This window comes from Ixodes scapularis, unplaced genomic scaffold, assembly GCF_016920785.2.
Source record: "Ixodes scapularis isolate PalLabHiFi unplaced genomic scaffold, ASM1692078v2 ptg001274l_1___fragment_1__unscaffolded, whole genome shotgun sequence".
Classification (NCBI taxonomy): Eukaryota; Metazoa; Arthropoda; class Arachnida; order Ixodida; family Ixodidae; genus Ixodes; species Ixodes scapularis.
Genome location: NW_024610129.1, coordinates 1,626,117 through 1,651,578, shown reverse-complemented (window position 1 = coordinate 1,651,578; position 25,462 = coordinate 1,626,117). Strand labels below are relative to the sequence as shown.

The following is a 25,462-nucleotide window of genomic DNA, read 5'->3' as shown; positions in this document are numbered from 1 at the left end:
GGAGTAGTGCGCAGGCAGGTCGCATTTTTCTCCCGAAAGCAACAAATATGCGTAGCGTAATATTGACTCCATGGTACAGTTTTTTTTTCTTAGGGGCGAAGCTCCTTAGAATCTAGCCTTGTCCGGCGTCCGTGCTCACATCAATTGCACTGCCTCCAAAATCGGCCAATATAAAAAAAAAAAAAAAAGTACGTTTGTTTAGGGGCTCGAATAGGGAACCGCTTGCTTACGAGGCAGACGTCTTAACCACTACGCTACACTTTTTTTTTCTTTATTGCACACTACGCTACACTTCAACGTTGCATGTAGTCGCTCAACGTCTATTGGCGGCGTGCGCGAACTATAGGGGGCGCTTTCCAGCTATCATCATCATCGTTTGTGACGTAAGCAGTAGGACTGGTGGATGCCTCCTCCTAGGTCGGCCGCGCTACGCTTCGGTGCTCGGGTGGTTGCGATCGTTCCTTTTGAAGTTTTCTAGACGCGACAAAGGTTGTTTCACGCGTTGTCCAAGCGCCGAGATGGTGGTGTACTGCTCGGTACCGCAGTGCAACACCTACCACGGTGAGACGGGCGCAAGTTTTTATTATTATCCGCGCGACAGGAAAGTCAGAAAGGAGTGGCTGACCAAGTTGAAAATGGGCAAGACGAACTCGAAAAGCTCTCGCGTATGTAGTAAGCACTTCGATGAAAGTGACTTCGTGTACCCTGTGGGCTACAAGGTGCTCGGTGAGTGATATTCTATCATTAGTTTCGAGTTCACTTGTTCCTGTGCTTTGCAAACGAGTAAACAAATGCATTCCCTCAACAGGCTGGAAGAGGCGGTGGCTGGCTCCTGGGGCCGTTCCAAGTAAATGCTTGCCTATCCGCCCGTTTGACGCGAAACGGCCGAAACCAATTCCGCGATCGAGACCTGGAAGAGCGAGTAAGTCACTGGTAATCGGTAATGAACCAAGGGAGGGGGGGCGGGGCGGTGCGGTGCGGGGTTCGTTTCGAAGCTGTCGTACACCTGCTACGAATCATTCTGGTCGTTCTTTTTACGGACCCAACTGTTTTAAGCAAGAAGTGTGGTATGCTTTTCAGCAAGAGCTTTTAAGTTTATAATCTATCTTCGTCTAAAAATTGATAAATCATTTGCTAATTTGTTGGGCCATGTCCGGCAGTTAATCAAGTTATATAAATCTGCAGGGCATAACACTTCTTAACCTTCGCGTGCAGTATGGAGAACCTCTTATTAAGCTGTGTGTCACCTGAATGGCAGCACAGGCTAGCAGCAGAATCTTTATCTCTGCCGCGTAATTTCACGAGGTTTGTCAGGTGACAGTAAATTAATAGCCTCAGTGTGCACCCTCGACAAAGCGTGATGGTGGAGTATGCCCGAGCCCTAACACACAGTCCCTCTACATATGATTTTCAGCCAGTAGAGGTCCTACTACAAGTGTTGCTGCAACAGGGGTGGCTCCGGATACAAGTGCCGACATGACCGAGGAAGCAACAATCACAGGTGTGTTGAATACTGCAGTTGTCTTTCTGCATCACTGTTGCTGAACGAAGCCAAATACCTACCAGGTGGTTAGTCATATTACTGTAGTGTCGTCTATGCCATAGCTTTTCTAGCTTTGAGGCAGCTACGCTGTGGGGAAGGTGGGTGCTACTATTTGTGAATCATGTCATTTAATATGCCTCCAACGCACAAATGCTCAAAACCTATACTCGGCGTGCTTGCACTTGTGTTTGGCTGCACTCTCACGCAGCAGAAACAAATGCCAAAACTTTAGTTTCACTATCGAAGCACATGCCAAGGCAACTAATTTGCATTTTTGATCTATGTTGTGCTTGTGTCCTTAGAAACATAGATAAGGCATTGATTCTCCATTTAATTTCAATGAGCAGTTTCATTCACTGCAGATTGCCAGAGTCCTGGAGCTGAATGTGAGGCCGATGCCGACCCTGCCACAGTTGCAGCCGCTTCCGGACTGGCCCACTTTACCAGTGCTGGTGTGAACAGCGCAGCCACCATCATGGGTGTGTTTCATTTGCCTTCACATTTGTAGTAGTCATTGGCCTGGTACACAGCACACGCTCCTCTACAGCATTCTAACCATGGTGCAAGAAGAACCCATTTAGGTGATGATGCTATCCGCATTCCTGTGGAAGGAGTGCGTCCGCAAATGCTTTGCACCGAGATGTGGAGAGGGCTGCTTGTTACCGAGCAATCGCAAGCCACCGTTTTCGGGTGCCATCCAACTACGTCAGAAACAAGTGGCAAGCACGCATCAACCTTGGCCGCTAATTGGTTCTGTGTGCCTTGGCACCTTTCTTGAGTACTGAAAGATGGCGCCCTAATATGGAGGCAAGCTTATACAGCGCATGCCCAGCGGCGAACACAATCTGGACGGCCACCTAAATGGGTTCTTCGTACACCACAATTGTAACTCGAAGAGGGTCGGAAGATATAACACTGTTATCATTGTCTGTGCTTGTATTGCCACGCGCATCAACGCAAGCGGGCACATAGCCTAGTGGTCACCGTGCGCGGCTTCCACGAAGAAGACCGAGGTTCGAACCCGGGCAGCGGACACACTTTTTTTTTAACGTTCTTGTGAATTCGAGAACCTTCCCTCATGTTCATAATCAGAATGTCCTATGCGCCGAACTTTCTACGCCGATTGCTCGAAGGCCAGACATGTATAATAAGGGCTCTGTGTGACGAGCTGGAGTCGATCTTGCTCAAGCGCTTGACACTGCTGCTACGCCGACGCCTGCGGCGCTACTTATTATTTTGTTTTGGCACAAGTTCGCCTTATTAAACATTCAGTTTCTTTCGTTCTTTCTCGCCTCTTCATCAGTCATTCGTGACAGTATTAAAGAAATATCTACTCACGCATGCTATCCTTTCATTTCAAGAACTGTCCATGGCTAACAGCTGCAGAGATGACTTCAGCAACGAAGGTAATAGAAAGAATGTACTTTTTCCAATCTAAACTGTATTTTGTATGCTTGGTGGCTAGTGCATTTATTCTGTTGGATTGAAAGTGGTAGCAAAGCCTGACCTGAAGGGCATATCTAGCTTTGAGGCAGCTACGCTTGGGGGAAGGGGGGGGGGCTACGATTTGTGAATCATGTCAATTAATATGCCTCCGACGTAGAAATGCTCAAAAACTATACTCAGCTTCAGCAAGAACCTACAGTGCAAGCTACAAGTGCAAGCTCAGTGCTTGCACTTGTGTTTGGCTGCACTCTCACGCAGCAGAAACAAATGCCAAAACTTTAGTTTCACTATCGAAGCACATGCCAAGGCAACTAATTTGCATTTTTGATCTATGTTGTGCTTGTGTCCTTAGAAACATAGATAAGGCATTGATTCTCCATTTTATTTCAATGAGCAGTTTCATTCGCTGCAGATTGCCAGAGTCCTGGAGCTGAATGTGAGGCCGATGCCGACCCTGCCACAGTTGCAGCCGCTTCCGGACTGGCCCCCTTTACCAGTGCTGGTGTGAACAGCGCAGCCACCATCATGGGTGTGTTTCATTTGCCTTCACATTTGTAGTAGTCATTGGCCTGGTACACAGCACACGCTCCTCTACAGCATTCTAACCATGGTGCAAGAAGAACCCATTTAGGTGATGATGCTATCCGCATTCCTGTGGAAGGAGTGCATCCGCAAATGCTTTGCACCGAGATGTGGAGAGGGCTGCTTGTTACCGAGCAATCGCGAGCCACCGTTTTTGGGTGCCATCTAACTACGTCGGAAACAAGTGGCAAGCACGCACCAACCTTGGCCGCTAATCGGTTCTGTGTGCCTTGGCACCTTTCTTGAGTGCTGAAAGATGGCGCCCTAATATGGAGGCAAGCTTATACAGCGCATGCCCAGCGGCGAACACAATCTGGACGGCCACCTAAATGGGTTCTTTGTACACCGCAATTGTAACTCGAAGACGGTCGGAGGATATAACACTGTTATCATCGTCTGTGCTTGTATTGCCACGCGCATCAACGCAAGCGGGCACATAGCCTAGTGGTCACCGTGCGCGGCTTCCATGAAGAAGACCGAGGTTCGAACCCGGGCAGCGGACACACTTTTTTTTTTAACGTTCTTGTAAATTCGAGAACCTTCCCTCATGTTCATAATCAGAATGTCCTATGCACCTAACTTTCTACGCCGATTTGCTCGAAGGCCAGACATGTATAATAAGGGCTCTGTGTGACGAGCTGGAGCCAATCTTGCCCAAGCGCTTCACACTGCTGCTACGCCGACGCCTGCGGTGCTACTTATTTTGTTTTGGCACAAGTTCGCCTTATTAAACATTCAGTTTCTTTCGTTCTTTCTCGCCTCTTCACCAGTCATTCGTGACAGTATTAAAGAAATATCTACTCACACATGCTCTTTTCAAGATCGTTCCATGGCTAACAGCTGCAGAGATGACTGTACTTTTTCCAATCTTAAACTGTATTTTGTATGCTTGGTGATGGCATATGCATTTATTCTGTTTGATTGAAAGTGGTAGCATAGGCTGACCTGAAGGGCATTAAATGTAGTGAATTACATGCACCAGATATTCAAGATACTAGTGTAAAAATGCAATATTGCTTCTATTTGCACCATTTGTTCATGTAGAAAGGTAGCCGAGTAGACAGAGTGTTGCAGCTTCCCCATTTTTTACTCGACAATGGTAGGGAAAAGCAGGAACCTTTGTGAATTGTGCAGGCTTCTGCATTATCAAATGTGCATATTACCAATTGCCAACGTGAACAATTTCAGATGTTGAAGAGGAGCTGTGTCACCTCAAGCGAGATATCGGTGTTCAAGTGAACACATGGACTGAGGGGAGAAGACAACTGATTACCATCTCCACTGTTAAGGACGAACAGGCACTGTTAGTGCTAACGGGCATCTCGAGCTTGGAGCTGTTCTATAACATTGCCAATTTGTTCACCGACGCTCGGAGGAAACAGTCGAAGAGGAGCTTCTCACTTAGCAATGAGGATGTTATCCTGCTCGTCTTCACCAAACTTTACCACAATGTGTCTTTTTCGCTGCTGGCCGTCCTGTTTGACGTACACCGCACTACGGCGTCGAGTATTTTTAAGGAGGCCATTGTACTGCTAGCATCTGTGCTCGGGCATGCAATCTACTGGCCTGACAAGGACCACGTCACTGCATGCCTCACGAAGCACTTCGATAAATACCGCATGACAAGGATGGTCTTGGACTGCACAGAGATTGCAATTGAGCGACCAAAAGACCTGCCATCACAGATCTTAACGTACAGCATTTACAAAAAAACCTATACTGCTAAGATTTTGATTTGCACAACCCCTGGAGGCCTCATTAGCTATGTGAGCCGTGCCTACGGAGGTAGGACCTCCGACACACACATAACCCGGGAAAGCGAAGTTCTGACCAAATGTGAGCCCCACATTGACAAGGTCATGGTAGATAGGGGCTTTTTAATTGAAGACTTGTGCTATGAGCATGGGCTCGAGATGATCCGGCCACCTTTTCTTGGCCAGAAGAAGCAGCTGTCGCCTGGTGACGCAAAAAGAAATGCCAGCATTGCGAGTGCCAGAGTGCATGTAGAAAGAAGCATTCAGCGCATCAAACGCTTCAAGATCCTGCAGCAGCGGTTCCCACTTGATCTGCTTGCATACCTTGACAGCATTGTTACTACGCTTGCAGGAATTGTAAATATCTCGAAGCCACTGTTTGCAGACGACAAATATTTGTTTCCGTGAAAGCTGAGTTCCATGCCAGCGACACGTTTTCTTTTACTTTTAGCTTCTCAGTAACTTTTGCTCGAAATACAGTAATAACAATAAAGTTTGGCGTCAAGTTCTACTAGCTTTTTTTTTGTGCATGTTCAATGCCCAAGGCTCTAGTCATAGATACTGAATTGCAAATCGAAGAAAACGGGTGTAATCACTAATCCCATGATGGAGGCACGAAGCTTTCACTGATTGTGGGATTAAGGAACAATCGATTATGCTTGTACCAGTGGGAAATGAGTGACATGATCCTTTATCATAACATAGTCTAAAAGAACATAAGACACTTAAACAACTTGACATCATAAGTGAAGCTGAGCGTAAGAGGACCAAGAATTGATCACCTGGTCCTGTTAGCGGATGACAAGTCTAACAGCGTAAGTGAACCAGGTACATAATTCTAGACATGTACCATAAAAAATAATTTGCACAAGAGGTATATTTAACTCGTAAAACACCTTTGACAAATCAAAATAGTTTTCATCTACTTGTCCTCCACTCATAACATATAACTCACAGCAGTCTAAAACATTTTAAACAAAAAAGGCATCTGGGTGTACACAATTTTGAAAGAACACCTTAAAAAAAATTCATGAAACGGAAGTGGGATGACTGTTAATAATAGTACGTGCATCACAACTTTTTAAGATTAAGACAACCACTTTTCCAGTTGCGACTGTTGTGATTGCGTGAACAAATGACATGCAAGGTTCCAAAACGGTGGAAAGACGCCCCAAGGTGATGTCTTCAATGAGTGGCCACGTACTGTACAAAACCAGTGGGTGTAAGGAGCACTGAGAACAATGACTGCAGAGAAGCATAAAACGAAGCAGTGCTTATGCTGATCCGAAATTTAAATGACAAAGCAAGGCAGGAGCGATAGGCGGGATGCTACACGCTCAAAAACGTCGCTCATGCAGCGCTATCTCAAACAGATGGCCGTATTTTTGGAAAAGAAAGGCCCGACTGAATGAGGCCGATGAGACATCCCCTCTACCCTTCGCTTCATCTCCTTGAAGAGGTGAACTGAAGCAAAGAGGAGAGAGGCGTGGCCGCTTGCTCTCATCCTCAACAGTTCTGGGAGAATCGCAATGTCACATTCCTCCTTCAATGGCACCCTTATTTTTCCAAAAATATGGCAAGCTGTTCGAGATACTGCTGTACGAGTATATTGTGGGGCTTCTAGCATCCTGTTGGAACACTTCTGCAGCCTTGTAAATCCAAATTTCGGTTCAGCATCCTGTTTCACAGTGCTAAATTGGCGGTCGCGTAAAATCGGAGAATTACACAAAAACAGTGCATAGGAGGCTAAACCGCAGTAATCAGTGGTATCATATACTCCTTAAAGAAGAAAACCGCCCTCTCAATTACATCTCTGAAAAATACTTCATCAAAATGCACAGAAAAAAGTATGTGCGTGTGCTCGTCTTGATAGACAAAGAAGTCTGTGCTTCGAATCTGAGCAATACCCATTTGCACTTGCACCTGGCAATAATACCTGCTTGTTTTCTTAAGCATATGATTATCACTGTTCTTCATCATCTCTCTGCTCTTGAAACCTTGCATGCCATCTGTGCACTTTACCTCAATCAATCGACGTTCACAACAGTCGCAAGTGACGATCCCGTCAGGACTTGCCCCAACACATGGGTCTGACTCCATTATCAGAAGCCCGCTGTCTTGGATCGTGAGGTTGGCGTGGGTTGACTCCTGCAAGTACTTCCTCTTGGCAGTGCTTTCGTCTTGCGACCCTCTTGCCATTGCAGCTGACTGGAAGGTCGACTCTCGCATGAGGACCTTGAACAAGGGACGCAAATCATGGGGACCCATTTTTGTCCTCAAGGTCTTCACCCTCGTGTAGACGCTGTAGGCCACAGATGCACTAATCAGACCAGTCCTGTATTCCATCCATATTGGCGATTCTGCTTGTTGGATGGTAAGTGTGGCAATCTCTTCCACAACAGCCTTTGAAAACATTTCTTGGAGGGCTTCGTAGAAGCTGTCATCAGATGCTTGATTATCTCTGCTCATCATTCTTAATGCCTCGGTTAGTGTCGCTGGCCTCTGTGGTGGGGATGGCGACTCCTCTGGCTCGATGCACTGAAAAGCTACAAGACAAAATCATGACACAACTTTATTCGTCCCAGCTTCTCGCAAAGGTACGTCATTGTCAAGCAGTAGGATACATCCCACTTGAGAGAGGGTTCCATTCTCGGTCCCTAGTTTGAGTATTTCAGCATAATTAATTTATATATATTTCAACAAAATTTATCGTGTCCACACGAAAGCATACGCAGCACATCACAGTTAGTGGTTTTTACCAATGAGGCTCGACTATCGGGGAAAGGAAACAAGCAAGCTCGATTGCTGGTCCTTCAAATTAAAGCATATCTATGTGTGGCAGTAAATTCATTGCATACCTTGAGGGTCAACTTTTCCTAATATTAGGCTTTCCCACCTCTCATCCCTTGTATAGATAAAGCACCTGGGCCTCTACTGGTATATGGTGGCTTACCCCTAGTAGCTACCACCAGCACAATAATTGAAGATCTTGGGTGAAAATTATTACTTTGCAATTTTTGAGCTAAGCAAAGCAAAGGAAGTTTTCACATTCTGCGTCACGGAAAAAAACAAAAAGAATTGTGGCGTTCTCATGAAGAAGCAAAGACCACGAGGTTAGGAGATTCGGCGATGACGGAATAGGACGGGTGGGCTTGGCTGTGACCTGGAGATCAGTGACTCTCAGCAACAAGCTGAAGAGCGACAAGGAATTTCCTGTACCTACCCATTCCCGGCGCCGGCCCGAACGGACACTGTGAGGAACCTCTGCACCCCCCTACTGTTGGCAATGATCCGAGGCAACCCAAAGCATGACCAGAGTCCCTCCCCTCACACAGTGACAAGGACGCACATCCATCAATATAGGTTAACTTCCGTTGAAACATATTCACTGAAGTGGTCGCCTGAACGATGGATGTGAGTACCCACATCTTGTAGGTATGTAAATACTTGAGCACTGACATGTCATATTTTATTAATATACATTTATTTACTCTTCCAACCACATGCATACTTTTCTTTCACTCTTGTGGTTGGCCAGAGTAAATGTATATTAATAAAATATGACATATCAGCGCTCAAGTATTTATATATCTACTAGACATCGCTAAATTCTCACATATATCGTCCAGATGACCACCTCAGCCAAGATGTTTCAGCCGAAGTTAATCTATACTGCTGGATGTGCGTCCTTGTTACTTTGTGATGGGACCCTTGTCGTGGTTCAGGTTGCCTCGGGTCATTGCCGAGAATAGGTTGGTACAGAGGTTCCTCCCGGTGCCAGTTCGGGCCACTGCCAAGAATGGATACGTACAGGAAGTTTCTTGTCGCCTTTCGGGTTGTTGCCGAGAGTCATTGATGCTTCTCCGGGTCATAGCCAAGTCTACCCGTCCTATCGGTCATCGCCGAATCTCTTGTTCTCATGCTTTTCGCTTCTTCACAAGCATATCACACTTCTTTTTTGTCTCTTTCCCTGACGCGGAACATGACAGGGCGCTTACCCATTATTCAGAATGATCCAAGTTAATCTATCCTGCAGACAACACTATAAGGAGCCCATATTGGTCATGTTTTTTTTGTTTTCCCAACAGATTCAAAATGTTTTCAGAGTAGCTCAGAACTGGCAATGATGCAACTGTTCCTTCAAGCTGTCAATCAGTATGTGGCAGCTGACAGTCGTTCTTTAAGCTAAAACTTTTAGACTGCAGTGTAATTCCATAATATTTTTTTCATTATAGGTGACTGCTAAATGTTACAGGCACAATACCAACAATCAAAGTAATTTGTGGACTAACCATGTACGGGGATTTCCTCGCGGTGACGGTGAGCAGCAGAGCGATATGGGAGCCCCTGCAGTAGCTTGCCCAGGACGTCTCCCTCCAGACTTGCGTCACTCGCTGTCTTGATCTAGAATTTCGAATAAGGAAGCACATTAGCCCTGGATTGGGTTTACTGCCAGGCAAGCACTGTCCAGTTTAGTTGGTGTTGCGTGACCTTGGCCCTATAAATGGAGTTTTTCTATCAACAGTAAATGTCACTGGCCACACACACACAAAAAAAAAAACAGTTCATGACATATGAAGGAAAACACAGAATTGCCAAACTCAGCAATCAGACTCACTATTGGCCTGCGATATGCACCACAAGCCACTCGTGCTATTTCCAGTCGCAGCATCCATGGCAGGCACTTATCACGGCGGCCGTTGAAGTGGCACGTCTTGCCAGATTCTGAGGCGAGCACCATGTTGCAGAATAGCGGAAGAACAGACGTGCCTGTAAGCAGTCGGAGAGGCATGCGCTATATGGTAGTCGAAACCAGGCGAGCCATCGGCAGATGGCGCAGAGATACGCCTCAATTGCGGCTCGCATGTACTGGGCATTTGTGCCTACATTACTTCCTTGCTGCCTCTTAGAATTACCATCCACTGTAGTATGCTGTATTCTTGCACATACATACCTTCTTTACGCAGGGAAGCTCAATGATTGGCCTGGGTGCATACTTGTCCTTCACACCCTGTTTTTGACTTTTCCCCCACTGCTGTGGCAGGTCGGTCGACGACAAGATTTCAAACACCTTTGTGGCATGGATGTACAGGAGCATGGCCACAATGTGTTTGCATTTGTAGCTCCTAAAAATGAAAACAGTGCTACTGTGAAGTAAAGCCTTTACAATGAATTTCTGAGATATACAAAATCGCCAAAAGCACTCTTTTTGAAGCAATGAGATGACATCCTGCTTCCATGTTTACCGTGTTTACATACAAGCCTTAAAATGGTATGGTATAAATTATGGCAGTGGCAGAAGTTAGCGGAAGGTATGGCTCCGACGCACTGATGTCTGCACCACCTTCTCCTGGCATCATGGGTTAATGTAAACCTTTCCCGCACGTGTTTGTCAATCTTCTGGCTTGTCCGTCCGTTCCGTTCCCCCCCCCCCCCCCACACACACACACACAAAAAAAAAAGGGTCGTAGAAGCTGGCATTAGTCACACTATTCACAGAGGCACCCATGAGGAACCATAAGCCGAGCAATGTATAGTTGCCCTTTCTAGCTTAATTTGTATGATCAACATAACATTAGACTGGTTTCCTCCAATATGTTTGTAATTCGCTTGCATCGAAGTATCGTTTTCATTTTAGCAAGCTCCACTGAAGGTTCATGCAATGGGGAAGTTGTTGCAGTCCAAGCAATTGACTTTTGCCAGTTTTCAGAATGAAATACTCGCACGCTCTGCCTCAGCGGAGGAACCCCCTCTCGAAATATTACCCCTGCGGGACGAGCATGCGAGGTATGTTAGCGTACATTCTACATTAAAAGTGTCCGGAAAGGGAACTTCCGAAAGCAGGGAAGATCAATTAAGAGTTCACAACATGCGTACCCTGCTTTGCACGAGCATGATGCAGCTGCCACTGTCTTCTCTTTCACCACGATCTCGAGCTCGTGCGGGTCTCTGCTTAAAGCCGATGTTTGCAGCACGAAACCTACAAACGTGCTGTTACTGTCAACTTTTTCTTTAACACTGCACGTCACAACGTGCCCAGCTTCCAGTACGGCTTCTCCCTCGAGCAGAAGTCGAGATGTGGCAAACTCCTGTGCCACGTACTCGTTGATACTGGAGAGGGGAAGCGTCACTGCAAAGGAAAAATAATAATTCAGACTTGGTTCACGCAGTTCCGTACGAATGCTTGGAAACAACTCCAGAGCCGTGCAAATTCCTTACCTTGGACGGAAGCGTCGGTATCGGCGAGCTCCATACCACCACAACGACAACGCGCGCGTGCACAGTTGTCCCCTCACGCCCTGCTGAATGCGAACTTAACGCTGCTAGATTAAAATTAGATTAAACTAATCAGGACCAACAGACAAAGAATCGCCACACGCTAAATCCAGAACAAAAGAAAGTCAGCAAGCAGTACCAGCGCAACCGCGCATCCGCGTTGGACTGCGCGCGCGCTACCAAGTTCTAGGCTTGCTCTCGAACATCTTAAAGCTGGTATCTATCAAGAGAGCTTGGGAGGGGCTGCCGTTCAGTCCCACAAAAGCTCATGACACGTCATAAAATTTTAAAAATAATTATCAATCGTCCCTGCTGTAAACTAACAGAAATGTCTCATACGATTACATATAGCGTCGTCTGCTAGCGTCCTACTGACTAGGTTACAGAAAGCATCCGCGAGGCGGCGCCACCCAAAGATCTCGTCGCCAATACAGGAGATGGCGCTGCGGTCAAATGCTCAACTGCGTATATAACCTCGATCCATACAACACATTCTCTTTCTGACATGGACCGTTGACTTAAGCGGTGGAGATGCGTTCCCCCCTCTTCTAGCGGATCCAAGCTGATCCGCTAGAAGAACCACTGGCTCTGCATTTCCCCCACCATTAAGCAGTAATAATGAAGTTGAAACGCAATCCGGAACTCCGCACCACCTATGAACAATAAAATCAGTATCATCAGCACCACCACAGCTTCGCCGCAATGAACATCATTCACCACGTGGAGATGCGGCCACATTTTTTTTAAACATAAAGTCACGAGCAAAACAGAAACCAAATGTATAAAGCAGGCGAGCTCCTTAAGGTTCCACAGGATTCTAAACCGGCAAGGAACGGACGACAAAGGGACAAACACACACATTTTCCAGCTCATCACTTTGCTTCACTCATAAAGATTGAGACGTGTGTGTTTGCGCCCTTGTCGTCCGTTAGTTTCTGGTTTAGTATGGTGTGTACCAAAAATACTGTTTTGAAGTCAACGCCTCGGTATAGACGTTAATGTCGGTTTCACACCTACCGACAAATGTGTCTCAGAACGTAGTTAGTGAGTTAAATAATATTTTGAGGCACTTAAAGATGTGATCTTAAAAGTCATTCCACTTTAGATGTGTTAAACGGGTAGATCATTCTTTAAATCGAACACTCGTATGTTACACATCGAGTTTTGCGATTTTTAGAGATCCATCCCTACCGAAAAACCCAGTATAACGTTTCTCTATCTGGATTATAAAACTAGACATCTACATGGATTCTATCTGGATTTCATGTTTGCAGAAGTTATTCACTTGGCATCACGCTGCTGTTACCTGATGACGTATTTTATGATCATCCTTCGGGCACAGCACAACGCCGCCGACGCCGCTTGTTTCTTAAGTATTGTGAAAAGTGAAGTCGTCCTAGAGGTATAGGACGACTTCTAGGATGACCGCAAGGATGACGCCAAGGCAATGGGACAAGTAAGATCGCTCGATGAGCGGAGCGAGCCGCTCAATCGTATATACATTTATCGGTTTATACGACGCTTTTTCGCTCATCGGGACAAGTAAGCCTTTCGCTTCAAAACATGTTTTACGAATGCTGTCTAAAATATTATTAAAGTGTTGTTTACGAAGCGTCTAAATCTCAATCTTGTGCTCTTGGAAAAGTCCGACCATAGCTTTATGCAAGACACATTGAAGTGGTCACCGACCACCACTCTTTGTGCTGGCTTGCTTCCCTTAAGGACCTAACCGGACTCCTCGGTCGGTGGGCGCTAAAACTGCAGGAGTATGATTTTAATATCGTCAACAGAAGTGGTCAAAAACATCAAGACGCTGATGGCCTCTGCCGATGTACGCTTACCCTTAAAGGGCCTCTGAAAGGAAAAAAAGAACTTTTTTTTTAACAGTCTGTTGGGACACGCGTGGCACTAAACAAATTTTACGCGAAAAAAAAAATGTTTAGAGCGGTATTCACGGTGATAAATTTATTTGAAATTCTGCACGCAAAGTCCATGACGTCACGAAGTGGTCATTCGCTCAATGAGATGGTAATTCGCTCTTTCCACCTCGACGCGAAGGCGAAACCGGTCCACTTCTCCTCCAGGCGCTCGGCATGCCGAGATGAAAAACAAGTAGAAATGAGGTGACTAGCGACTAAATCGCGTCTCGGGTCGTGAATATTTCTCTAAAAATGTTTTCTTTTGCGTATAATTAATTTTTTGACACGGATGTCCCAACAACACTGTTAAAAAACTTTTTTTTTTCTTTCCAGGGGCACTTTAACACCATTACTACACTTGCACTATACACAAATACCACAGCTTCAATCGCTCCTATTTCCTGTGAGACTTTGCCTTCCGAGCAGCGTGCAGATCGTGTGAATAATTCAGATACTCTCCCACTTGAGAGGCAGCAATCCGTTCAAAAGTTGACGTTTTACTAACAAAGCTCAACAATTGTTTATATTGACGGGATATTGTTTTGTCAAAATTATGATCCACAGGGTAAGCGTTGGCTCCTTGTCATACCTCAACACCTCTGACAAGAGATATTACAAAATCTGCAAGATGAGCCCCCTGCCCGCCATCTCGGATTCCTAAAACCTACACAAGAGTTTGTCATCCATGGGTTCTTTTGGCCCGGAGTGTATAGTGCTGTATTCAAGTGCGTCAGGAGTTTCCAGCTGTGCCAGCGTCGAGAGTGTCCCACATCAACTCCCCCAGGACTTCTCGAACCCATAGCTCCCCCTCATTTACCGTTCGTCGTTGTGTGAGTTGACCTATTCGGACCCTTCCCAGAACTGGATAATTGTGTATATCGACCATCTAACATGTTACGTAGAAACAGCGGTCCTTCCCAACGCTACAGCACCCTAAATTGCTGCGTTCCCGCTGAACCAGGTGATTCTCCGCCACGGAGCTCCACGTACTCTCATAAAAGATCGCGGACGGTCCCTTTTGTCTACCACCGTGGAGGCGCTACTTAGTTACTTACCACTAAATTTCTTTCTCATGTCAAAAAGAACTTGAGATGAACACCAGAATGATGCAATGACGTTACTTCCAAGCCATGTATATTGGAAACTCGGCCGAACACGCGTATCATTCTTTTGAGGCCATGGCGACGCCTTAGACATTCTTTGTTGTTATGGAATCACTATCGACGCTCTTCTTTGTTCACGCAACGAATGCGAAAAACAGTACGGCCTTTCGACACGGGCTTCTGGCCGGGGCCATTTTCAGTGTTCGTGCGTATGGCATGCACGTGATGTGTTTGCCTTCAGAAGCAACAAACATGCGCGTCCTGGGCTGTGGAGATCGCACGCTGGGCTGTAAATTTTTAAAAATTGAAATGTTGGATAAATTGAGCTCTAACTCTACTGCTGATATATGCCGCAGCACACAAGACGACCAAGAAAATGACCAAGATCTGGAATGGGTTATACAAGCCAACGAAGCCAAACCAGCGCTGAGAGCCTAAAGACTCTGGTTAAAATTCACGCCCGACGTTTCCAAGTACGGACAACCACTGTTGTGCGAACATTAGAGACACGGCCACGAAAGATTGCTGCACTGCCATTGGCTTCCAAGAGCCTCGTGTGGCACAGGCATTGTGTACTGGCGCATTTGACGTTGCTTGCAAGGCAAACACAAGCACACCAAGGGACTTTGCTGAAAGTATATGCCTTTTCCGCTTGGTCTCGGGGATCAAAAACCACGGTGTCGTGTGCATGTTTTTATGACTGGATTGGTTGGCATAGCTGATGAGATCGGCCGCGGTCTATTTGAAAGTAAAGGCGATGGGCGCGGCGGTAAACAATGCAATTTGGACGTTGCCATGGCATCACTACGTCGTACATCCGTTGCCTCTCATTGATCCCATTTATTGTGCGTCGTAGCCGACATAAATCACACGACGGGAAAATCTAGCCGACATGCAAAACTAGAGTGCCTCAATGTCCTTCTGTTGAGGGTGAGGCCATCGTTCGTAGAACCTGATGACGACAGCACGCGCTCACATGGAAAATAGAAAAGTTGCAGGAAACAAAATGTCGCTCTAGCACAGTCAGCGCCACGAACGCGTGCAGGGACATGCTTTTTCACGCGCTTCAGAGCAAAGAAATAAATATAAGAGTTCAAAAAAAATTGGTAAGGTGTCATCACCCCATGCCACCGAGCCCCGAAGCAAAGTGCACATAAAGGCACGCTAGGCAAATCCGATCCTAGCAGCAAACGCGTGCCGCGAGCCACCTTTCGTACGAGCTCGAGAGAAGAAAACAACAGCAAATGCTCTTGCAGCTTGATTCTGCTGTCGCCATCTCGTTGAACTTAATGAAAAAGAGTCTGTCCCGTCCAATTTATTTACACAAATACTACAATACGCAGGGTGTTTCACTGAAGGTGGACAAATTCGATATTGCGAAAACTACGCGTTGCACAAAAAAAAAGGCTTGTGTCGTTTTGTTTTTAGGCCAGGGGCCCACTTAGGAAAATGATTAAAGTTTGAGATAACTAAGTTGTTAATTATTTTCGTGTAATTAATCTTATAGATATTGAGCTTAAGGACATGGTTTAATTTCGAAACTTGCTGAGCATCATTGAAACACACTAAATAAGAGAATTGAAGTGCGATAGAAGACACCCCGATAGAAAAGACCATAAATAAAATATCATGGTCCATCAAACTTTCTTGATGGTTCGTCAAACTTCTCTGATGGCCCATCAAACTTCCCTGATGGCTCACCAGGCTTCCTTGATGGTTCACCAGACCTTCTTGATGGCTCTTGATGGTCTATCAGACCCTCCAAATAGACCATCAAAGAAATTTCGATGGTCCATCATACTTCCTTGACGGCGTCTGATGGACCATTGAAAACGTCTTCTTGGTTCGTCAGTTGCTCCAATGGCACCTGATGGTCCACCAGACTTCCCTGATGGACCATCCAGAGCGTTAGATGGTCTGTCAGGTACTTTAGTGGCAGCTAATGGTCCATCAAACCTCCCTGGTGGACCATCACAAGCGTTTGACGGTCGGCCAGAAGCTCATAACTGCATTTGATGGGTCGTCAGACCATCAGGCGATGGACCATCAGAAGTGTTTTGTACCATCAAATCGCATTTATTTATTTATTGCATGTTGCCCCGCAGTGCCAAGAGGAATTATTTCAGGGGGAGGGGGGTGTAGGTGTGAGAATCCATTTGCACAAGAATTACGGTCGTCAGATACAGAAACATACAAAAAAAAAAACAAGTTCGCAAAAAAATTGTGTTGCTTTGACAAAGTATAGGCATTTCCACGATTTATATTCTGCGGTGGCTGTTATATGTGACGACAATATTTCATCAGTCGTGGGCGCGCGTTGTTGCAGTGGTTCTGAGCGAGTGCGTATTCCTCTGAACTCGATCGCATGCATGCTTAAACCAATCGCATATATACTGTAAACGACTTAAGTTTCGCGAGAACCTAATTTTCGCGAATTTCGCAAATCGCCGGCAAATCGCGAAAAATAGTTCCCGCGAACAATTCCGGTAAAATTTGAACACATGAAAATCTATATTGAGATTATACCGCGTCGCAAAAATTAGAACCCGCGAGTTATTACAAAACTTCAGATTTGACCTAAATCGCGAAGTATTGAGCCGGCGAAAAATACGTCGTTTACTAGTATATATATATATGAATACAATAACAGAACATTTTTAAACCCGCTCACACCATCAGAATTAACTGTCGATTGTACGACAGGCCTACTTGATGGTGCCTGAGAGACAATCAAATATTTCTTGATGGTGCCTGATGGACCATTAAAGGCTTCTGCTTGAAGGTCGGACCTTCAAAACGTTTCTTGCTGCGACTGACGGACCGTCGAAACGTTTTGATGTTGCCCGGGTGAGAGCATCAGGATATCTCGATAGACCATCAGAACGAAAAAAAGGCTGATGGCGCTTCTCATGTCATCTTTCGGTGGTGGAAATAATCTGACCACATTCAGGAGGTTTCAGGAGTGGCCGAGAGAAGGCGCCAATGATCTCGCGTCGCTGCGCATTCGTGAATTACATTCGGTGCATAAAGCTAACAGCGGCGTGGCTCGATAACAGGGTGTTCAATTTCTATTAATCCGCCTCAACAATTGTCCTGGCATACTCGAAAGGTAACGAAGGCACCTTCTTATAAACTCAGGTACGTTTTTGCAACCATAGTTTTGTTTTAAACTGTTTTATTGTCCGTTGCTGAAAAAATTTGTTGATCTGCTTTCTATGTCAAGAAAATCATGTTTACAATCCAAGTGGCAGAGAATGCGTCGAAAAACGCACTTTGCTTGATAGGAAATTTATTTACCAGGCGCACGTATACTATAAACTGAATATTTGCGAGAAAAAAAAAAAAAAACGTTTACGAAGCCGCGAATGCGCTAATACGAGGCCTGCTGCATTCTCGGGCCGACGAGGCTTAGTGTATTGCACGCTGTCGCACGACGCCGTCATGCCCAGCATAGATGATGGGGACAGAGTGTAGATAGCCCCGCAACAGACACCGAGGAAGTTTCTGCGGATCGTGGAGTCTTGAAAGTAGTGAGTAGATTAAACGCATTTTCTCTGCTATTTTGTTTTTGCTGTTTGATAATTCAACGTCCAATCATTTCCATATAGAAATATTAACATGCCATAACCTAAATACAAACATTGTTTGCAAGTCTCTACGAGGATTTCGGAAGGTACCCTAACACTTCGGATGTTCTTTTTTGAAATAATAATTGGCACAAAATAAAGTCCACAATTGACTGTAATGGAATCTGTCTTCTGCCGGTACATATGTGTAATTAGAAATTCATACCGACCAACAGACGTTCGCACCATCAAACGATCACACCATCAATGTCCCAAAATACGACAGATCATCAAACCATCATGCCATCAAGCCATCAAGCCACCAAACCATCACACCATCAGGTTACGATCAGGTAATCAGAACAGCAATGTCCCAAAACACATGAGACAATCAGCCTGATGGACCATGAGGATTTTTCCTGGTGATTTTTTCGATAGACGCGCTGCATTTTACAGCCTCTTAAAAACAGCAGAACTTCGACGGGTTTCTAAGTTTTGGTTTGCAATCGGAGCGCTTCTGGGTACCTACGGCACCGCACCCCGTGGAGAAATAGTGCAACCAACATTTTGCTTTGCTGTGCTCGCTCAATGCAGCAGAGGCAGCTTGCACTATTTCTCCACAGGGCGCGGTGCCGTCGGTGCCGAGGAGCGCTTCGATTGTAAACCGAAACTTAAAAACCCGTCGAAGTTGTATGGTTTTTGAGAAAGGTGTAAAATCTAGCACGTGCTTTCTATCGCACTCCAACTTTTTCATTTAGTATTTCTGATTATGCTCAGCAAGTTTCCAAATGAAACCGTGCCCTTAAACTCAGTGCTTAAAAATAATTACACGAAAATGATTAGCAACTTAATTATCATGAACTTTATTAATTTTCCCTAATAGGCCCTTGGCTTAGAATCAAAACGACACAACCTTTTTTTTTTTTTTTGGTGCGATGCGCAGTTTTCGCAGTATCGAATTCGTCCACATTTCTTAAAACACCCTGTATACTAGAATCTATAATGTTCTCTCCATGGTATTAAAATGGAGGTTGGAGAAACCTCTTGTATGTACTACCATACGCTCTTCCAGATTTTTCTTCTAGGTAATGTAAATCTTAAAATTGTTTGAAAATGCGCTCAAAACGGTGAAAACACCCATATGTTTAAAATTTATTAAGAATCTACAGCCCTTTCAGGGGAAAACCTAAGGGTCGTACGACCTTCATGACGTCTTCGTAATGAACCTCCGAAAGACTCAACACTCTCGTGCATTCCTGAAACTCAGGTTTGTGTAGCGAAATTCGCCCACTTAGTGACGAGCGGGTGAATCTACTTAAGGGTGAACGGAGTATAGCGTGATCGCTAGAGCGCTTCGCGTTCCCGCCGCAAGAGGGCGAGCAAGGAGGTGGAGAAACGAGTCCGAACGCCCGCATGAGCGTTTATACCTCCCACTGCCATTCGCGCGACAACTAGTGACACGGGACAAGCGAGACGTGACGTTCACACTGCAGGCAAATGGCGAGCCGCTTTCGAGAGTTGCCTAACGACGGTCAACGGTGGACCGGCGGCTGCCTGGCATCGTCACCCGCAGCGGAAAAATTTCAAGAGCAAGCTACTCAAGACAGCGAGGATGCCTGCGTTGCCAAGGCAAGATATCAAGATCGTCATGCGTCCCAGGGGAGGCCTGAACCTTGGAGAAATTTCTAGATTCGAGATCAGCCGAGCCATCGCCCCAGCTGCGAACGTGAGTGGCGAGGAGGTAACGCAAACGTCATCTGCCCGGACAAACAGCAAAACATAGTCGTTTTAGTACGTATAAATGAGAGAAAGCAGACCGCTACCCGGCAGTCAGAAACCTCACTATCAACGGCATTGCACACGACGTCAGCGCCTAGGAGACCGCTCCCCACGGCACCGTTAAGGGCGTCATCAGGGGTGTTCCGTCGACGGACACTATTCTAGAAATTGAAGAATCTTAGTTCAAGACTATAATTCGACTACTGTGCAAGTCAACCATATCGGTAAGACGACGACGGTGATCATCGCATTCGGCGGCGACAAGGTCCCGAACCACAGATACGGCAACCTGTGGGTCGAGTGTTCGCTGAATCGCAAGCAGATCGATATGTGCTACCGGTGTGGTCCCCCTGCCACCAAATGGACGTTTGCCCAAACCCAGAAGACAGGATATGCCGTGGTCGTGGAATGAAGAATCACGAAGAAAGCCACGTCTGCAGTAACCCCAATTGCAGCCTCTGCGGGGAGAACCTCCTCACCACAGACAAGAAGTGTAAAGCAAGGTTCAAGACGCCATACGTCGTTGGTAAACGGCGTTGGGAACGTGAGCAACGAGAAGAAGAGATGTAGCTGCAGCAGCCGAGGGTGCCAGCGTGACAGCAGAGAACGTGGCAGGCGTCGGACGGGCGTCGCAGCCGCTCCCAGAGAAGGCGAGGGAGAAGCAAGAGCGCTACCAGGTCACCATCGGCAGCTGGGGCTCGCAGGCGCGAATCTCAATGGAGGCCCAAGTCGAAGGCCCGGCGGAGCGACCGCGCCGAGAAGCAGGTGGGCCGGGCAGCGGGGTTTCCCGTCGCTCTCAAGAATAGCAATTTCCCTTCCGTTTGCTCCTCCTTCCCTTCCAGAGACAGAGTGTTGACACTGTTTGGAACTCAAGCAAAAGGTAGAGAGGCAGAACAATCAAATCAAGAGCCAAAACAATCAGATGGAGGCAATGATGGAGTGTATCGAGGTACTCAGTAGACCAAAGAACAATGGTAATGACGTCAGCGTAGCTAAAAGGAACGTAGCCAAGTCATACACCACCTTCGCCGCTCCCGCGGCGCCGAAGGCGATCACGCCACCGGCGCTGATCACGCCACCGGAGTTGACGCAGTTAGAGATGCAAGCTCCAACGACAGAAATGGCACTCGTTTCCATGGAGGAAGAGAAGGCCGAGGCCGCCGTTCCTCCGACAATGGAGACGGTCATGTGCATGCTTACACAAATCTCCAAACAAGTTTCTCAATTGCCTGAGCCAGTGAAGAGTCTAACAGTAAGAATGAAAAATGTGTAGGCCAAATGCAGAGAACTCTCCGTTAGTTGCATGCGAAAACTAAGCATCTCACGGTTGCCAAGATGAAGCCATCACGAGTTAATCTACGGGTCAGGCAGCGAGAAGTTGGTTCCGTGCGCAAATCTACCGCTCAGAAAGTAGAAAATGACGAAGACTAAAGGAAAGCAGAAACAGACTGCGACGTTACTTCAATAGAACTGTACGAGTGTTATAAACAAGATACAGAAGTTACAACTATACGTTGATAAATTGGACCAGTAACCGGATATCATAGCGTTACAAGAGACCAACGGCCGGGCGAAGCTTGCGGTATACATAACGTATACGGACCCTAGCGAAAAGGGTACTGCGATCTTGGTCCGCAGCAACGTGGCGGCCACACAGAACGTGACCACTCAGCGAGGCTGCGAACATACGCTCATGAAAATTCATAGCAGAAGAGTGGGGGGTGGCAAGAACATCTTTGTCCTGAATGCGTATTGCCGACCGTCCAGCAGGGTCATTGACTTTGAAGGCACCATATTGGACTGCATTACAGCAGCAAGAATGAAACCGATCTTAGTGGTAGGAGAGTTCAACGCGGCCTAAACGGGGTGGGGTTACAAATATTCGTCCAAAAGAGGAAACCAAATGGTAAAAGCTGCAGAGGATCACGACATGGAGGTGGTTAACGAACCGGGCGTGCCGACCAGGACAGGCACCAGCACCGGTCAGAAACACCACTCCTAATCTAACGTTAGTTCAGGGGAACCTCGACGTTACTTGGCGTAACACGGGAGAGAATCTTGGCTCAGATCACATCATTTGTGACACCCTCGGGGGGATCGATATGAGGGCGAAACTGGGTCAAGCCACCATTACAGACTCGGACCGGTTACGTAGACGCGCAGACTGTGAAAGCAAGGACGAGGACCAAGACACCAAGACGTATAAGGCATGGGCCAAGAAGCAATACAAGTTTGTGAAGAAATTTACACAGAAGATTACTACGACTACGCGAGTTCCCGTCTTAGACAGGAGGCTTAGCCACGTGTGGGCGGGCAGGCACGGTCTTACTCGAAGATGGAGGAGGCGAAGACATAACAAGAAGCTTCGGAGATGCATACATGACCTTAACAAGCAGGCGGTCTAGCATGCGCAGCAGCTATGCAGGGAAAATTGGATGAAAATGTGTGAAGACCTGCAAGGCACACTGTCTACAAGGAAGACTCCGAAACTGTTGCGGCACCTGATGGGGAAAGCGCTCGAGACTTCACAAGAATGATCAACAGTTACGACGGGGACGGGAGAAGCTCATCCGTGAACTCACAAGTAGATACCTCTCGACCGAGAAGAGAAGTAATCCGACTCTGGAGTACGAAGGGGATAGCAACGTCGAGATGGACGAAGCCTTCACCGAACTGCAGCTGGTTGCGGCCATCAATGAAAGTAATCAAGGCAGCGCACCAGGCATAAACGGCGTTACACACAAGATGCTTAAAAATATGAGTGTCGAAAGCCGAGCGGAACTGCTAAACCTCGCCAACGCGTCCTCGCAGAAGGGTTCGTTACCAAAAGAGTGGAAGAAGCGGAGGTGCGTTTCATTCCCAAGCCGGGGAAACCACCCCACGTCGACAACTTGCACCCCATCTTCCTCACGTCGTGTGTGGGGAAGGTGGTCGAGCGTATGGTTTTAAGAGACATTTGGACATCGACCATGTACGGGTTCCGGAGGCACGTGGGCACGCAAGACGTCTTGGTGCAACTACACGAGCTGGTAATCAGGAAAGCAAAGACTCCTACGCCAAGAGCTATCCTGGGGATCGATCTCAAGGGGCCTTCGATGACGTTACACAAGCAAGTATTCTCCGTAACCTGCGGCAAACGGGGTGTGGAAAGCGAACATTCAAGTGTGCACAGGATTTCTTAAGCAATAGAACGGCAACGATCAAAATTGGAGAAAAGGAGTCGAAACCGATAGCCCTGGGAGACAGAGGCACCCCGCAAGAGTCGGTTTTCTCGCCACTTGTCTTCAACCTGGCACTCCTCCCGCTCTCGGCCCTGCTTCAAGACATAGAGGGCATAGATCATGTTATCTACGCAAACGATATCACTGTGTGGACGTCGAAGGCAGGGTCGGAGAGTTGGATGGACTAGACCCTTCAGGGAGTGGCAAAGACCGTGCACGAGTTCGCTAAATCGTGCGGCCTCAGTTGCTCGGCACAGAAGTCGGAGTTACTCGTCGTCAAGCCAAGAACAAAGAAAGGAGAACAAGAGAACGTCGGCATCACCATCGACAGGACAAGCATAACGCCAACCACGCAAGCACGTATCCTGTCCTGGGTGTCATCTTCCCGAACAGCGGCAAGGCGGGGGCGTCGATCGAAAAGATGAAGGTTTCTAAGGACTAAAATACGAACATGATCAGAAGAGTCATGAACAGAAGTGTAGTGTTCCAAGAGTCAGACAAGAAGGAAAGCGGCGATAGGCCAGGATAGAGAAGGATAGAGAATTTCTATGGCTTCCTTTTTTCTACCTCAATAAAAACAAAAGAGAAGAGGAGGATGAAGAGGTGGATAGAATAAAAGCGCCAGTTTTGATCTTGACGCGTGTTACGAACCGTTACACTTGGCGCAGTCGAGAAGATCACATGAAAGATGTGGTTTTCTATAATTTTGACGGTTGGCAAAGAAGGACAGCCAATACTGGAGAGCTACCAGCTAAACGGTGAGGAAACAGTTCCAATGGCCCGGGAAGCTAACAGCATAGAACTTATCTCCTTCATCGCCAGGAAAGCGCAGTTGTCGCCGAAAGAACTTCTAAAACGGAAGGTGAAACTAAACATCATAGTGCAGGAATTCTAGGAGTGGTTTCAGAAACCGACCACTACTTCTGGTGAAGTGATTTCGGCCGGTAGAGACTTGGCATCGGTTGTTGCTCAGCTGCTGCAGTTGCAAGTATCTCAAATAGAACGCCAGAGGCAGTTCATGACCACCATGTTAGAAAATATGAGAGTGGAAAGACGTAGGCGGGAAAAGACAGTAAAGCCAGATATGTTTAACGGCGAATCTTCAGCTGCTTCTACGTGGCTGAACTTCTACAAATATGCCTGTGAGAAAAACCGCGGGACAAAAAACAGCGCGCGGATCAAGAATTTAAGGCTCTTTCTCGCAGGGAATGCGAAAAAGTGGTACGAATTTCATGTGGGTGCGATTCGTGAGATACGTAGAGGGAGAGCTTCACAATATCTTCTGACAAAATGCGGTTGAATGTGGGATAAGGCAATATTTTACAAACATCGAGAAGGCAGCCTACTAGATTAGTTTTATGAGAAAGAGCGACTTGTACAGCTCGCCGATTCTAATTTACCCGAAACATCGATCGTCGCACTGGTCATCCACGGGATGAGCAAAGAGGCAGAAAGACAAGTGAGAGCGCACTCTCCAAAGACCATTGAGGACCTTCTGTATTCACTGAAGGTTGTGTTCGTAGACCACTCAATTCCCCACGGAAAACAACGACCACTAACGAAGCTCAGAAGCGCGACCGTCAACACCCACAGCGGCCAAAAGCTTCCAGTAAACCGGGCAAGTAACAAGCCTTAAATGAACACAAGACCCAATTCAGTCAGCCACGAAGCACGTGCGAATGCATGCGCGTGCCATCGCATTGTGGAAGGGCCGCAATGCGCGTGCTTCGATACATGCCACCGCATCGTAAACAGCGGTGCTAACGACCAGACGGAAATCTAATAAGAGGGAGCACAGTCCCTCCCGATGACGAAGAAAGCGACTGTCTACTTGGTTAAGTACAACATCCTTTATGCCCCTGTTATCGTCAGTGGGAGACACCTGGATGCCTTCGTTGATACTGGAGCATCCATCAGCCTTGTCATCAAGAATATCGTGGACCCAGAAAAGATACGAAGTCGGCTGCCCATCGACGTTTACAGCTATGATGGCAATGTTAAGCTAATGCAAAACTGGACGACGTTGGAAGTCGAGTTTAAGGGAAAGAAAATCCCGGTCAAGGCACTCGCCGCAGAAGACGTCGAGCTCGTGTTCGTTTTATCACGACTCGACATGAAGCACTTCCAAATGAACATAGCCTGGAAGGACGAAGTAACCCTAGACAAGGATGCGGATAGCTCACCTGCTGCTCCAGGTCAAATGGTCAGAACTGTGAAGAGGTCTAAGTACGTACCAACATCGTTCCCAGATTTGATATGTGTAGAATCATATC

The 25,462-nt window shown here is 46.7% G+C and overlaps 3 protein-coding genes across 4 annotated transcripts in view; 1 reads left to right on the top strand and 2 right to left on the bottom strand.

Moving 5' to 3' along the window:
- The window catches only part of LOC121832937 (ficolin-1-like), a 103,991-nt gene that overhangs the window by 4,327 nt on the left and 74,202 nt on the right, over positions 1 to 25,462 (bottom strand). The window lies entirely within an intron of this gene.
- Positions 327 to 5,942, top strand: LOC121834518. Of its 2 annotated transcripts, XM_042288214.1 has the most exons (5): positions 327 to 726; positions 809 to 922; positions 1,415 to 1,501; positions 1,906 to 2,022; positions 3,402 to 3,645. In XM_042288214.1, exons 1-5 carry the CDS (start codon positions 519 to 521, stop codon positions 3,545 to 3,547), a joined length of 672 nt encoding a protein of 223 aa, XP_042144148.1. In that variant the 5' UTR covers positions 327 to 518; the 3' UTR covers positions 3,548 to 3,645. The 2 variants fall into 2 exon arrangements, with proteins under 2 accessions (XP_042144148.1, XP_042144147.1); XM_042288213.1 differs by lacking the exons at positions 327 to 726; positions 809 to 922; positions 1,415 to 1,501; positions 1,906 to 2,022 and adding exons at positions 2,094 to 2,949; positions 4,760 to 5,942 and having other exon boundaries at positions 3,402 to 3,518.
- LOC121834519 lies at positions 7,438 to 12,013 on the bottom strand. The gene is made up of 6 exons (XM_042288215.1): positions 11,545 to 12,013; positions 11,203 to 11,455; positions 10,280 to 10,451; positions 9,944 to 10,095; positions 9,618 to 9,729; positions 7,438 to 7,871 (listed from the first exon to the last, which is right to left on the bottom strand). Exons 1-4 carry the CDS (start codon positions 11,576 to 11,578, stop codon positions 9,979 to 9,981), a joined length of 576 nt encoding a protein of 191 aa, XP_042144149.1. The 5' UTR covers positions 11,579 to 12,013; the 3' UTR covers positions 7,438 to 7,871; positions 9,618 to 9,729; positions 9,944 to 9,978.